This window comes from Urocampus carinirostris, chromosome 4, assembly GCF_059441175.1.
Source record: "Urocampus carinirostris isolate Australia breed hairy pipefish chromosome 4, RoL_Ucar_1.0, whole genome shotgun sequence".
Classification (NCBI taxonomy): Eukaryota; Metazoa; Chordata; class Actinopteri; order Syngnathiformes; family Syngnathidae; genus Urocampus; species Urocampus carinirostris.
In genome coordinates this window covers 10,421,395-10,436,148 of record NC_142352.1, presented here as the reverse complement: position 1 = coordinate 10,436,148, position 14,754 = coordinate 10,421,395, and the positions used below count along the sequence as shown (strand labels likewise).

The following is a 14,754-nucleotide window of genomic DNA, read 5'->3' as shown; positions in this document are numbered from 1 at the left end:
AAAGAAGAAAAAGTTTGTGTTGCATTCAAATTATTTCCAATTATAACAAGTCAATCTTGTTGCCAACATTGTACTTCCACTAAAAAATGTGATTAAATACTGTTGTGTATCGTGCAACCGACTAATTTTTTTGCATTGCCGGAAACTCCTTCAAGTTTTGGACATGTTTGATAATGACTTAGTTGCCACACTTGGGATCGCCGTTGCTCACTGTTGTTTCAAGCGCTGCTCACCGACTTTGTCTGAATGCTCAGACCCCGTGGAAAATTACAGGGAACATTGCCCGCGACTCTACTGAGGATAAGCGGTGCAAATAAAGAATGTGACAAAAGAGGCAACAAACTAGTGCCGATCTGGGGAAACAAAGGATTAAAATAGTGAAAAGAAAAAGATGAGATTGGTGAGTAATCAGAACAAGTGACACCAAGTGTGAATGGGAAATTAGAGAGTGACCAAATAAGGAAAAGGATAAGTGAGACGGAAAAAAGAGGAGATCAAACCTGACTGCATTACTGTGACAAAGTCGAGTGCTACAAAACACAAGGTATAAGTAGACAGGCCATTCATTTCGAGTTGGAGGCTGTTTTGATGCTGAAAGCTTCAGTAATTGATTGACCTTACTTTTTTAAATTAAGGCTTTTTCTGTTATTGTACCAAAAAAAAAATCAATTTTCTCTACAGGTTGAATCCTTTGCTACAAATACAGCGAAGGACCGCAAAAAACGTACACTTCGTCTCACAAAAGCTTTTTTTTTTCTTGTTTTCGTTTCCTCTTGGATTATTGGATTACCTGTAATGGCTGATAAACTAACCTATGCCCACGGCGGACAAAACCACACCCTGCGACTGGCAGTTCAGGGTGTCCCCTGCCCATTGCCGAAGACAGCTGGGATGGGCTCCAGCACCCCCGCGACCCTACTGAGGATAAGTGATGCAGATAATGGATGCATGGATCTGGGTGTCTTTGCAGAAGTTTTAAAATGTCACGAACAGGATCAGGACCCAAATGCGTGACGTTTCTCACACAAGCCTTTTATTTTACAGGAAATGGGGAGTCATGCACATAGCTCAGGAGGTAGAGGGCTCGTCTTGGGATCAAGAGATCGCAGTTCGAATCCCGGCTCCTCCGTGTTACATGTCGAAGTGTCCTTGGGTAAGACACTGAACCCTTAATACCCCCAATAAGCAGGTTAGCCTTACATGGCTGCACGGCTGCTATTGGGAAATGTGAAGCACATTGTAAAGCGTTTTGGGAAGTCATTGACTTGAAAAGCGCCATATAAATGCAGATCATTTCATTAGGCAGGAGTCTGGCGTGGAATGATAGAAAGCCAGAGGCCGACAAGATCGATACCAATTGCCCGAGCAGGTATCGGACAGATGGGGTCGATACCGGACAGGATGGGACAGACAGGATTGATATCAAAACAGGATATCGAAATTTAACAGGAAAATCCAGACCGGAACGAAACTGGAAACCGAGATTTAACAGGACAAAATAAACGGGAACAATACCGGACAGGAAATACCAACAGGAAACAGGACCGAGTCAAAACCCAAGTATACTGGGGCAGAGGTTCGTTGACGGACTGACCAAGGAAGAGTGAGAGCACTGAGCTCAAATAGATGGAAAGCCAATCTGTCAACGAGCCGCAGCTGGTGCCACACGGGCGGTGCCAATTGGGCGCCATGGCAACCGTGACATAAAAAGATTTAGTGTCCTTTCTTTAATAGATAAGAATTCTAAAAGCGAAGTTCCCAAATTCAGATAATCACTATCATAAAAAAGAAAATAAATAGCAAGAGAGAAATACTTATCGCTTTGCACTTTAATTAATGTCCGTGTACTATTTTGGTCATGTTCCAGTTTCCCTGAGTTAAACTTTAGTGTAAATTTATTCAATTGTTATTTTGCTTTTTTGTTACAAATTCACAGTTGAAAAACACAAGGAGATAATCTTAGTTAAGGATGTCAAGACCAGAACGGAGACAGAACCCACATGCGTTGCTTTTCTCACAAGTTTTTATTGGAAGCAAGAGAAAGGGCTGTGCCCACGATCCGGTGTTCGCTGAACGCAGAAGCAAGTCGGATTGTGCTCTGAACGCGGAAGGGGGTCTTTCGTGGCAAGCGATGGCGGTGTCAGGGAAGGAAAAAGTGGGTCGGTATCCGGGACAGGAGAGCAAAAACGTGGTCGGGGTCGGAAGCGAGTCGGAAGCCTGAAAAGGAGAGAAGACGTAGTCGGGGACAAAAAGAGGTCGTAAGCCGGGACGGGAGAGCAGATGTGGTCAGGAACAAAAACAGGTCAAAGCCGGGGACAGACAGGAGCAAAAAACAGGACAGGTGGGAGTCGGGGTCGAAAAAGGCTTGCCTAGTGTTCACAGAAGTTTGCAGACGGACTGACAAAATGGGACAAACAGGACTGGGTTCAAATAGTGATCGGGAGCCAATCAGAACCCGCGGGAGTCGGTGCCAAAAGAGCTGAGTCACATCAGTAATCATGACAAAGGATTAAATTTTGAGTAAAAAACAAAAACAAAAAACACCTCAATAATTTCACCCCTGAATCAAAATCGTTTAATTAAATTGTGAGCCTCCTAAAGATCCCCAGCCACACGACGAATGCCATTGAGTACTCGTCTGGCCCCCGTGAGAGTGTTTTTTCGACAACATGGCCGCTGAGCTAAAATGAGTTTTCCACTCCGCCATTAGACACACAAAAGAAAACTTGCTAAGATAATTACACCGTTCACAAAAAATCCGCATGCAGCAGTCTGTCAGCGCGTATTCTTGCCATTCTTGCGCGATTCAATAATCGACAGGCGGCAGAATCACCAGTTCCACAAATTCTTCGTAGTTAACAACTCCGTTGGGTTCGATGTTTGCTTCTTTGAATAGCTCATCCACTATAAAAAAAGGAAACAGAAAACAGCGTCTTTCAAACAAAGGGCCAAGAGGAAATTGATTTATGCCTATTCCGCTGCTGTCAAAAGATCTACCTGGGTCTACTCGTTTTTTTTACTAATTACAACTGTAAAAGGAAAAAATGAGAAAAATGTGGTAAAATTAAAGAAATAATATGGACTCTCCCCTACTTACGAACAATCCAGACCATCATTCGTAAGTTGAATTTGTTCGTAAGTTGCTTCAGTGCTATATTGAGTATATATAAGGATTGTAAAAGTAACCTGTATTGCTTTGTATTGAAAAATAAACATTTAAAGATAAATTAAGTTTAACTTACTTTAGGAAGATGGGCTTTAAGAGTTAGGCTACCTCGTCCTCTGTGGTAGAAAGTGGCCGAAAAAAAGCGATCTGACCGTTTCATCAACCGCATCAAGCTTTCTTATTCCACTTTCATTTCAAAAGAAACGACTCGCCTCTTCTTTCCACTTTACACCATCCATATTGAATGGATGCCCGAGATATTAAACAATAAAAATGTCAAAGTTCTTAGCACGCTGGAGATACAGCATAGTACAGGAACTAGGAAGAGGAAGCGGATTTCTTCTTCAGGGTGGATGTGGGTGAGCGCTCACAGTACAACACACCGGTGGAAGCAGAAAGAAGAACTACAGTATGTCAGAACCAGAACAGGAGGAGGACCCAGATACGTAACGTTTTCACGCAAGCTTTATTTTACTGACTGCCCCAGTCCTGCGCGTAAACACAAACGCCCGTGATTCGGGGAGCGCTGGGCGGCAGAAGTAAGACAGAAGTCCGGTGTGGAAAGACAGGAACCCATAGGCCGATGAGATTGTTACCAGATATACGTGCAGATACCGGACAGACGGGGCTGATACCAGCCAGGACGGGACAGACAGGAGCGATACCAGATACACGAGCAGATACAGGACAGACGGCGTCGATACCGGACAGGACAGGACAGACAGGATCGATACCAGATACTGGAGACTGGAGTCAGATATCACACAGGACGAGACACACGGGATCAATACCGGATACTGGAGACTGGCACGAGATATCAGACAGGATGAGTTGATACCAAAAACTGGAGACTGCCGCAAGATATCGGACACGATGAGACAGGCGGAATCGATACCGGATACCGGAGACTGTAGCAAGAAATCAGACATGACGAGACAGACGAGATCGATATCAGACACTGGAGACTGGAGTCAGATATCAAACAGGACAAAATAGACAGGATTGATACCTGATACGGTAGACTGTAGTCAGATATCAGACAGGACAAGACAGACCGGAGCGATACTGGAGACTGGTGCAAGATATCGGACAGGATGAGACAGGAGGAATCGATACCTGATGCCAAAGACTGTAGCAAGATATCAGACAGGACGAGAAAGATGGATCGATACCGGACAGAATACACAAGCAGGATACCGGACACAGTCAAAACACACGTCTTACAGCTGCAGAGGCTCATTGACGGACTGACAAGGGGTGAGTGAGAGCACTGAGCTTAAATAGGAGGGAAGCCAATCAGACAACGAGCCACAGCTGGCGCCAAACAGGCGGGGCCAAGAGAAGGGCAACCGTGACACAGTAATGTCCTGAAATTTTTCGACAACCCGGAAAAAATGTTCGTATCTACGGTTTTTCGTAAGTGAATGGTCGTAAGTAGGGGAGGGTCTGTAATCCAAAACTTGGATTGTTTACTCAGTTCACTGCAAAAAAACATTCTTAATGAATTATCAGAAACATTATAGGTGTATTTGTTCCTTATTTGAAGAAATTGTATTTAGCATATTAAATTGAAAAAAGAAAAATTAAATGTAGCTCGGAAAAAACATTGGAAAAAACATTTTCTACCTAGCTCTAGAACAAAGTACTATAACAAAACAAATAGATTACCACAGTTAATTAGATTTTGTTTTTTTCTGTATGTGGTTTTCATTAGACCAGAGGTGTCAAATATATGGCCTGCAACTCGGAATCGGCCCTCCAACAGATTTTATCCGGCCTGCGAGACAATGCTGAGAGAAGCACAGGACGAAAATATGCTGCATCACATGAAACGATCACCTGTTTTAAATATGCCCACTGGAGGTCGCCAAAGTTTTGTGCCAAGCCCAAAACAAACTCCCCATTATAGCTGGATTTGCTGACTATACATCAACCAAAGAAGATTTGAGGAAATTCTGATCCTGATGTTATTTTGGTTAAAATAGAAAAGCATAGAGGCCAGGCTTTGCCGGGCGTGGCACTGCCGGGCGTGGCGTTGACGAGCATTCTACTTGTGCGACCGTGGTTTGTGAAAAAAAACGCCAGGGAGCCACTAGGGAGTGTATAAGAGCCGCACGGCCGCAAAAGCTTCAGAGCCACCTGTACATGAAAGCAGATGTTTATCGATTTTTCTGCTATTTTTTGGGGTTTCCTTGACACAAAATCTAGCCAAAGACACTGCCAGAAGCCTAAAGTACAACTGTGTACATTTTTACGAAAATTGGTTCAGTGGTTTCAGAGCCTATAAGCCACATACAAACACACACACGCACGCAAATTGGGATTTACTTTGAGTTTAGAAGGTTTTAGGAACTATCTATCCAGATGTTAGTTTACTTTTGTTTTTTTCTATTGTTTTTCTTATTTTACTTATGTTTTTGTAATATTTGTAGAAAAATAGTATTGAAATTAGCAAAATACTAATTCTCCGCCATTAAAAATGGTATCTATTTTCTTTGCACTGCATACTCCAATTTTTCTGGACTTTTTACAGTGAGTAAACAATAAATACTCCTTATATAATACATACCTTTCATAATCTACATAAAGGGTCGATGTGTATTACTTGACCACTGAATATCACTCTATTAGAAATTACTGCTAAAAAGCATAAGAAAAATACAAACCACAGGCACTGAAAGTGACCAAAAATGACCATTATCTTGGGGTGCCGGTCTTTGGCTATGTTTTAGGTTCTGATGCCAGGCAATTATGACACCTCCCTCTGGGTGAAGCTCAGGTCATGCAAAAATAATGCAATTTCTTTTTTAAAAATGCTCATTTATTCGATGACCCTGGGAAAAAAAACGGTCTTATATTGCCTCTTGTATCGCTTTCTCCTCGTGTGTCTGATTTGAAACAGACAATAACTATTTCTGCTACTTGCGTCGAAAAGGAAACTTTTTTTGCCATATTGGTATTTATAACACATAGCATCCTAACAGTGACTGAGAACAAAGACTGTCGTGCATTGTGGTGTTGTTATACCTTCTTGTGCAGTGAGTTTCTCTCCCAGCATAGTGAGCTTGGCTCTTAGTTCTGAGGCTTGAATGAAACCTTTTTTCTGTTTGTCGGTCATCCTCAGGGCATCGAGAATTTCTGTCTTAGGGTCTTCCTGTTGCATCTGCCGGTGCATCATGGTCAGGAATGTAGAGAAGTCTAAAGTGCCGGACTTTTCTTAAGAAAGGAAAACAAAACGAAACTATTGATTTTTATTTATTTATGAAAAATATCAGTGAAAAAAAGCCCATAATTTGCTTGGAAGCAATGTTCCCTGTAATTTTCCACGGGTCTGAGCGTTTACACAAAGTCGGTGAGCAACGCTTGAAACAACAGTGAGCAACAGCAATCCCAAGCGTGGCAACTAAATCATTATCAAACATGTCCAAAACTTGACATCACGTTACATTTTGCTGAGTTTCCAGCAATGCAAAATAATTTTTCTCTTTTGAATGAATTGACTAATGTTCTATTGCAAAGGTTGTACGGCCTACAAACGTCGTTTGTTCTTACAATTCGTTCACAAGATATCCATTTCTTTTTATTTCCTGATATATTTTGTCGCATAATATTGAAATTTTTGGGGGCTTATTTAGTCGGTTGTAAGATACAGAACTGTACTTAATCACATTTTTAGTGGAAGTAGAATGTTGGCAACAAGATTCACTTGAAATAATTGGAAATTATTTGAATGCAACACAGACTTTTTCTTCTTTTTTCCGTGTTTATTTTCCACTTTTTTATTCCTTTTAAAAAATCTCATTATGTTTATTTTTTCCGAGCTGCTACTTTTTTCTTTTTGTTCTCTATTTACTTTTTTTCCTACATTTCTTTCTTTTCCTTTTTCTGGCTTTTTTTTCAAAATTTTTCCTTCTTTTTTTCTCTTTTGTGTGTTTTTTTCTCAGCTTTTCACTACTTTTTCATTTGGGTATTTTTTTCTTTTTTGTTCTATTCCCCCCTTCCTTTAAGTCATTGTGTGCATAATTTTACATAATATTTGGTCATGTCGGGATTAAAGAAGCAAAAACAACCCGAAGAGCCGTTTAGGACCCGAAAGAGCCGGTTCCTTTTAGTGAGCCGAGCCGAAGAAGCCGGTTCTCGACAAACTCTACTAACTTTATTCAAATCAGTTACTACTTCGACTCGACTTCAAAATACCGCATTTAGGACACAACGTCAGGGGAACCCGTGTATTTTTACCTTCATGCACTGTAACTTTGACTTGAGTCACTTCTTAATAAGTAATTTTGAGCCCTGATTTTTGTGCGCTGGCTAGATTTTCTTGTGCGCTGAGAATGTGCGAGCAGTGCGTAATTGCGCACACGAGCAGCTTAGAGGGAACACTGGTTGGAAGTGTCGTGATATTGAATAGTTGAACCCTTCCTCCCCTTGAGTTAGTTTATAATAACGATAAACACTGCACACATATTTTAGGCTCTTAAAAAAATGTATTTTTTATTGAATACCTTCAATGCAAACTTGAACAGTTAAAAAAAATATGGACAAAAATATTGCTATTGTAACTGTTTCATAGAAAAAAAAGAGAGTAAAACCAAAAAAGGAGAAAGGTAACGAAAATACAAAAACTGTATATCTACGTCCATCTAACAAGTAAAATATCCTAAATTGCAGAATACTTTGAGAATAAAGACGGTAATGCAAATAAAGTGTTTCCATAGTAACAACAGATTTACAGGTTTTTGTTCAGGAACAGTAACATGTAAACATTTTGGGTTGCAGCCTGTTACTCTCGGCAGGGTGAGCGTTTTTCTTGTGTGTATGTAAATTTGTGGTGTTAGCACAGTAGCAGACCACTTTACCACACAAATTACACCTGGCATTGTCCTTTTTTTGTAGTTAAAAAAAAACGATAACAAGCTCGATTTCTGCTTCCCTCTTTCATTTTTAGCTTCTGTTAGGAAGTGGTCGCATAGATTTGGCTCTCTCTTTCGCCTGCCAGGCCGGATGCAGCAGCAGGCCAGGAGAGGAGAGGTGCTAAAAGCGTGCCTGTCAGTTACACACTCAGGCATAAACTTGTAAGAGTTACCGGGAGCACTATGTAAGGGAGAAGGGCTACGTATATATATATATATATATATATATATATATATATATATATACATTAAATAGAAAGAGCACTCTTCAGTTTCCCAAGTCCCTTGGTGGTTTAGCATTACCAGATTTCTGCAGGTATTACTGGGTTAGCAAAAATAACTAACTCTTTTCCTGGAATGTTGAAATTTTCAATGATAAATGGCCTCCCTTGACCACGTTAGAACTTTCTTCCACTTCATCCAATTTATAGTCAATGGTATGCTCTCAGCTACCTCTACCACTCAAGCAAGTACCACGAATTTCAGTCGTACAGAGCACTTTAAACATTTAGAATCAATTTAGAAAACCATTTGGACTCCACTGCTCATCTAGACTTGACCTTTTCTCAACCGCATCAAGCTTTTTTATTCCATTTTCATTTCAAAAGAAACGGCTCGCCTCTTCTTTACACCAACCATATTGAATGGATGCACGAAATATTAAACAATGAAAATGTTAAACGATATTAACAATATTCATCTCATCTCATTAGCCGTACCACTTATCCTCATTAGGGTCGCGGGGGGGCTGGAGCCCATCCCAGCCATCTCCGGGCAGTAAAAATGGTTGGTTAGATAAAAAAGTTCTCAGCTCACTGGAGATACAGTATAGTATGTTTACACACAAACTAGGAAGTAGAAGCCGGATTTCTTCTTCGGGGTGGATGCTGAGTGACTTCTCACAGCGCCACCACACGCCGGTAGTGGCGGAAAGAAGCACTACAGTACTGTACTCGGAAAAAGGTGCACACGATACAAAATCTAACTTACAGCAATGTCCGGATATTTTTTTAGATCCCTAAAAAAAAAACATATCTACCCTTTTACGTCACTCAAATGCTCCTAAGTAGAGGAGCATCTTACAAGTCCGTGCCACCCCAGAGTGTCCTAGTAATGGCCTGGTTTTACAAAACAAAGGCAGCCATTCACACCCAAAGACAGGATGTTAGCTGAACTCTGGGGTCAGTTGATCCCTATCTACGGTTTCTGAACAAAAAGATCATTCGATCCCTCTCTGGTAGTGCTAGTGTTCCAGGCTTTATAAATAAACATGACTTGACTCGGGCAGCACGGCGGCTGAGTGGTTAGCGTGTCCGCGGCACAGTTATGAGGTCATGGTATCAAACCTTCCTGTGTGAAGTTTGCATGTTCTCCCGTTGAAGGATTTTATACATTTGACTATAAAGGATTTTGTACAATCAAACACAAATGACATTTGATGCAAAAGATATTCATTGGCTGAGCTGTGGGGTGAGGTCAATGTAACCTTGTATAGAGTGATGTTTACAGAAACAACGGGAACTGGGACAAGGGCTGATATTATAAGGCAAGAGGGGCATTCGTGACGCAGGGGTCCAGACATCGAGGCGACGAGGTGGAGCACACATGGGCATTCCTGGCCCGCCCATGGGAGGAGTCGGCACGCCAGCTTGGGAGAGACAAGGGCCGAGAGACTTCGGAAGATCGGGGGAGAACGAGAGAGAGGCAGTACGAAGACTAATTCGAATAATTCGGCTAATTCTGCTAATTCAATGGAATTCACTTAGTTAATTTGTGTAAGAAAATAAATCTGCCCCCGTGTGAAAATGTCGGCAATTTTTGTCCAAAAAGAAACGAGCATGCATTGCTAGGGGGTGTTTGTTTAATGGAGTCAGATAACTAATTTGAACAATTTGGTAACACATTTTAATATATTTATTTCCTAACACCATTCTTGCGTGGGTTTCGCCCCCGGGCACTCCAGTTTCCTCCCACATTCCAAAAACATGCATGTCAGGTGTGGTCCAAATTGTCCCCAGGTGTGAATGAGTTAGCAAGTTGTCTGTCTCTGTGTGCCCTGCGACTAACTGGCAACCAGTCCAGAGTGTCCCCTGCCCACTTCCCGAAGACAGCTGAGATGGGCTCCAGCACCCCCGCGACCCTATTGTGGATAAGCGGTGCAGATAATGGGTGGATGGATGACTTGACTTAACCATGTATTTACAGTAAGTCCCAGTATCGCCCGACATCTAGTTGTCAAACATTACACACTGTCCCTTGAACAGACTTATGGCAAAGTATGCAAATAAGACACAATGTGTTACTTTTTTTAAGTGGACATTTGTATAACGTGCTGCCCCGTTACCAATTTTGTGAACTTGAAGATGCCTTTCGATTTCTCCGAGGGTCGGGCTCGTGCCCAGGCAGCGCATGGCGGTGTTCAGGTCCTTGACGTCGATCCGTCCCTTGTGTTTTTTGTCATGCAACGAGAAGCACTCCTTGAACTCTGCAAGGAAAACTCATTCGTGAAGCGGCACGAAATCAAGAGTCCATACCTGTCAACCTGTATGTTTTTGCCGTACAAAGTACGTTTATTATGCATTTTAAGATGAAGAAAATCCGTACGGAAAAACGCAAATTTGTTAATTATGGGTACCATCCGGTATACACCGACTATCACGAAACGGCAAATCAAGTCAAACGAGTTCGCCGCGGTAGCCTCCATCTCGGTATCGTTTTTTTTTTCCGTTGCAAACGAAGCGAGCAGTTTGATACTACTGTGCGTATGTGTCTGCCGCCTGGGGATTTCCCATCATGCATCATTACGTGGTGGTTGTGTAGTGAAAGGAAGTCCGTCTCTTTTTAGAAAACCGTCTTTTTCGGCTCAACTCATTAAATGGAGCCGGCTCTCAAACGGCGCACTTGCTTTGATGCATTATATTACGAATTATTATGTTGTATAAAGAAGTTAAGAAAAAAAGGAAGTATTAAAGGATAAAATGAAAAAAGACAGATTTGTGGTTATCCCTTTAATCAGTAGACTGGGAGGTCGCTGGTTCGCGCCTCGACCGAGACATACCTAATTGGTATAATGGCGGCGCCCTCTGGCTGCGGCTGCACCGACTCGCTACAACGGGTCAGGTGTATCGACATTTCGTTCTGTGTACATTGTTACAAAGAATGACAATACAAAGGAAATTATTATTATTATTATTATTATTATATTACCAATAATAATTTAATGTAGAAAATGAATTCATAATTTGAATAAGAAAATTCTACTTAATTATATTTGCGTGTATTTTTTCCTTCTACAGTGAACGTCCAAGCTACCATATTTTCCGCACTATAAGGCACACCTAAAAGCCTTTATTTTTTTTAAAAGCTGACCCTGCGCCTTATAATACAGTGCGCCTTATATATGGATCAATATTAAGTCGCAAAGTCTTGCAACTAAAGCAAGCAGCCACCGACTAGATTTTCCCCCGAAGGCGAAGTCGTCCACGGTGTATGCTGGGATCTATATACCGGCGTTTCATTTCTTGACCAATGTGTCAATCATCATTTGAATCAGTCACTATTGGCTAAAGTTATTCGGAGGTAAAGGGGGCGGATCCTTTTTATCATTTACAGGCTCGCATAGGCTAAAGGGGCAAAACAAAGCCTGCAATTGGCCGAAAAAGTTGAATGTGAATCACATGTTGGGTTGCACTACGGCATAGAGAAACTATATTTACTATTCCGTATTTGTAAATATTTTACTCTCCTGGATTTACTACACTCACTGTATTAAGAAGACCATGGTTACGTGAAGACTGCAAGAGAACTTATGTGAGCTATGCGGATTTATATTTTCCCGGTATCTTGTTTTAGAACAATCTTGATGTTTCTGTGATGAGTCTATTTTTAAACTAAATTCAATTCAAAGTGTTTATTGTCATATGCACAGTAAAGAACCCCGTTTCCCTGCACAATGAAATTCTTACTTTGCTGTCCATACAGTTGCAGGCAAAAAATAAAATGGAAACTAAGAAATGTTTGTTTGGTGACATCGTACGGACACCGCATCCGGAAGTGTCTACGACACGTATTTGCTTCTTTGCAAGCTTTCGTAATGTTAAGGGGGTAATAAGTTGGACTGAACTATCTGACTGTTTTGTCGACATTCCCATTGTAGCGCCTTATAATGCGGTGCGCCTTATGTATGGAAAATATAGGACCAAAAACTATTTTTTGGGGGTGCGCCCTATAACCCGGTACGCCTTATAGTGCAAAAAATACGGGACTTAATTTTTGAACTTTTTTAATAATAAACCTCATTCACGTCGAGCAACAAAATGTTAATTAACAATATGTATGATATAGCAAAACACATGTACAATATAACATGTTAAACTACATGAATAAACACGTTTGAAAAAAAAAATATGGGGTAAGATTTTTTTGTATTTTGTAAGGGAAAATACGACAGTTTGTAAGGGCATGGCGCGGTGGAGGTTGACAGCTATGAGAGTCCCAAACCGTGATCCCGTCGGAACGCTTGGAAGTCACTCGGTCGGGAAGTAATTAACAATGCGGGAACGCCGAATTTCAAAATCTCATCATTTCTTTTTCATTAACGAATGGGATTCAGTCGATTGGTGCTGCCAAGTGGTCTTACCATTGATTTGAGCTGGTGTGAAAAATTTCGCCTGTGAAATGACATGACAGAACATGCAATCAAAAACAAAGTGGTTATTTATTTGACACATACAATGGAGTTTACCATTGGAAGAGCTAAAGTTGTCCTTCGAGGAGAAGAAATGTATTTCCGGGAGTCTGCGCCTCCACCTGTTTAAAGTCCAGCAGCGGCGAGCTCGCATGCAATTTGATATGTGTTGCTGTGGAAACGCTGATACCAGATGCAGGGTGCAGCACCGTTTACACTTTAACCCTTTCTGTTCCACACAAGCGGCAAGAGAGATATTTGTGGTTCTATGCGAGTAGCTTTAGGTACTTGGGTTGTGATGTGGCTGCAGTTGGTGGAATGGAGTGCGAGGTATTGCACAGAGTGAATCAAGGAAGCAAGGTTTTGGGGGCTCTGAGGAGAGTGATGAGCAACAAGAGTATGAGTATGGATGTCAAGAGGGGACTGTATGAGAGTGTGATTGTGCCCACTATGTTGTATGGTGCAGACGTGGAGCCTGAATGCAGATTTGAGAAGGAAATTCAATGTTTTATAGATGAAGTGTTTGAGGAGTATGTTAGGAGTGACAAGATTGTATAGATTGAGAAATGAAATTGTGAGAGACAGACCTGGAGTAGTAGTGGAACTGAGCAAGCGTGTGGATAAGGAATTACTCGGTTGGTTTGGACACATGGAGAGGATGGATGAGGAGCGAATGTTGAAGAGGATCTACAGAGCAGGAATAAATGGAAGGAGACCAAGAGGAAGGCAGCGATTGACGTGGATGGATGGTGTTATGAATGCACTGCAGGAAAGAGGTCAAAATCTAGTGGAAGCTAAAGCTATTGTTGGTGATGAGGAATGAGTGGAGAGGTGGTGTAAAAGGATAGTGGGATGTTTGGACACGTTCTAAGGGATGGGCAGGGCACCTGTATGATGCAGCAGGGGTAAACCAGTGAAAGCCGTAGGGCCCTGCTGTTGAACAAAAGAGTGTGTCGTGTCACCTTGACCAGAGTGACGTGGCCGCTTTCTTGTGTCCTGTTTCATCTGGAGGGACGAAAGCATGACCATCTTGGGTGCCGAGGTGCCTAACTTGTTTGGGTGTTTGGGCATTTGGGTTGGCCATGGTCCAAAAATGTTTGTGTGTGTTTTTGTGATTTTTTCCCCCCTTTTTCATTTTCTTTTTTATTTTATTATCCCTTGAGGGATATGACCAAGGTAGATAGATAGACTATGCAAGTACTCCGAGTGGATCGATACCATTGCCCCGGGATCGATACTCTACTCCTCAAACGCTTCTATATACCCTTCAGTCTCACCCACCATCCTCAGCCCCTTTCTAAGGCAGGGGTCTCAAACTCGCGACTCAGGTTGGTAGTTTAAGGCCCCTGCCTTAATGAGAAAGTTAAAGGCACAGTTTGTATTATTTGACTACTACATGTTGTAGTATTTTGTTGTGCAACTTAACATGGGTGTTAAAAATCACTGGTAAGAATGACTACAGAGACTCAAAGTGACCATAACCAGTGTCTTAAACTCATGACTAAAAGTTAGCGGACACCAACTGACAACTCTGAAAAAATGCCTGCCCAGCCATAAAGTTGCCTGCCCCATTTTTCACAACTTGAAACGCAATAAGACGACTCATTGCAAAAACCCGTCGTTGCAAAGTATTAGGATTGATAATCAGAATATATGACAGAACAACACTTAAAATTAAGTTTATTATAAATCTACTTATAACATTCATTGCATGTATATGACATCGCTGTTTTCCATCTGCCATCAGTATGTACCTGTATTTATTTATCTTCATTCATGCAATGTTTGCGTTGCGTTGTCTGCTACGAGCTACGTGAATTCCTCTGGCCACGATGCTTTTAATGTACGTTTACGTTTTGTAGCGTCATCAATTTTGTTAGCTTCTTTTGAATCTTTCTTCTGGGGCTGAGGTTTTGGCTTGATTCCTAACCACTTATCAATTTTCTTGTGTTCTCTGTGCGTCTATTTTGGAAAATGATTTGCAAATG

At 41.5% G+C, this 14,754-nt stretch overlaps 2 protein-coding genes across 2 annotated transcripts in view; one reads left to right on the top strand and one right to left on the bottom strand.

Annotated features, from left to right (window-relative positions):
* The window catches only part of adamts7 (ADAM metallopeptidase with thrombospondin type 1 motif 7), a 223,794-nt gene that overhangs the window by 205,885 nt on the left and 3,155 nt on the right, over positions 1–14,754 (top strand). The window lies entirely within an intron of this gene.
* calml4a (calmodulin-like 4a) lies at positions 2,630–12,959 on the bottom strand. The gene is made up of 5 exons (XM_088333155.1): positions 12,824–12,959; positions 12,719–12,749; positions 10,424–10,564; positions 6,194–6,382; positions 2,630–2,904 (listed from the first exon to the last, which is right to left on the bottom strand). Exons 1-5 carry the CDS (start codon positions 12,824–12,826, stop codon positions 2,807–2,809), a joined length of 462 nt encoding a protein of 153 aa, XP_088189281.1. The 5' UTR covers positions 12,827–12,959; the 3' UTR covers positions 2,630–2,806.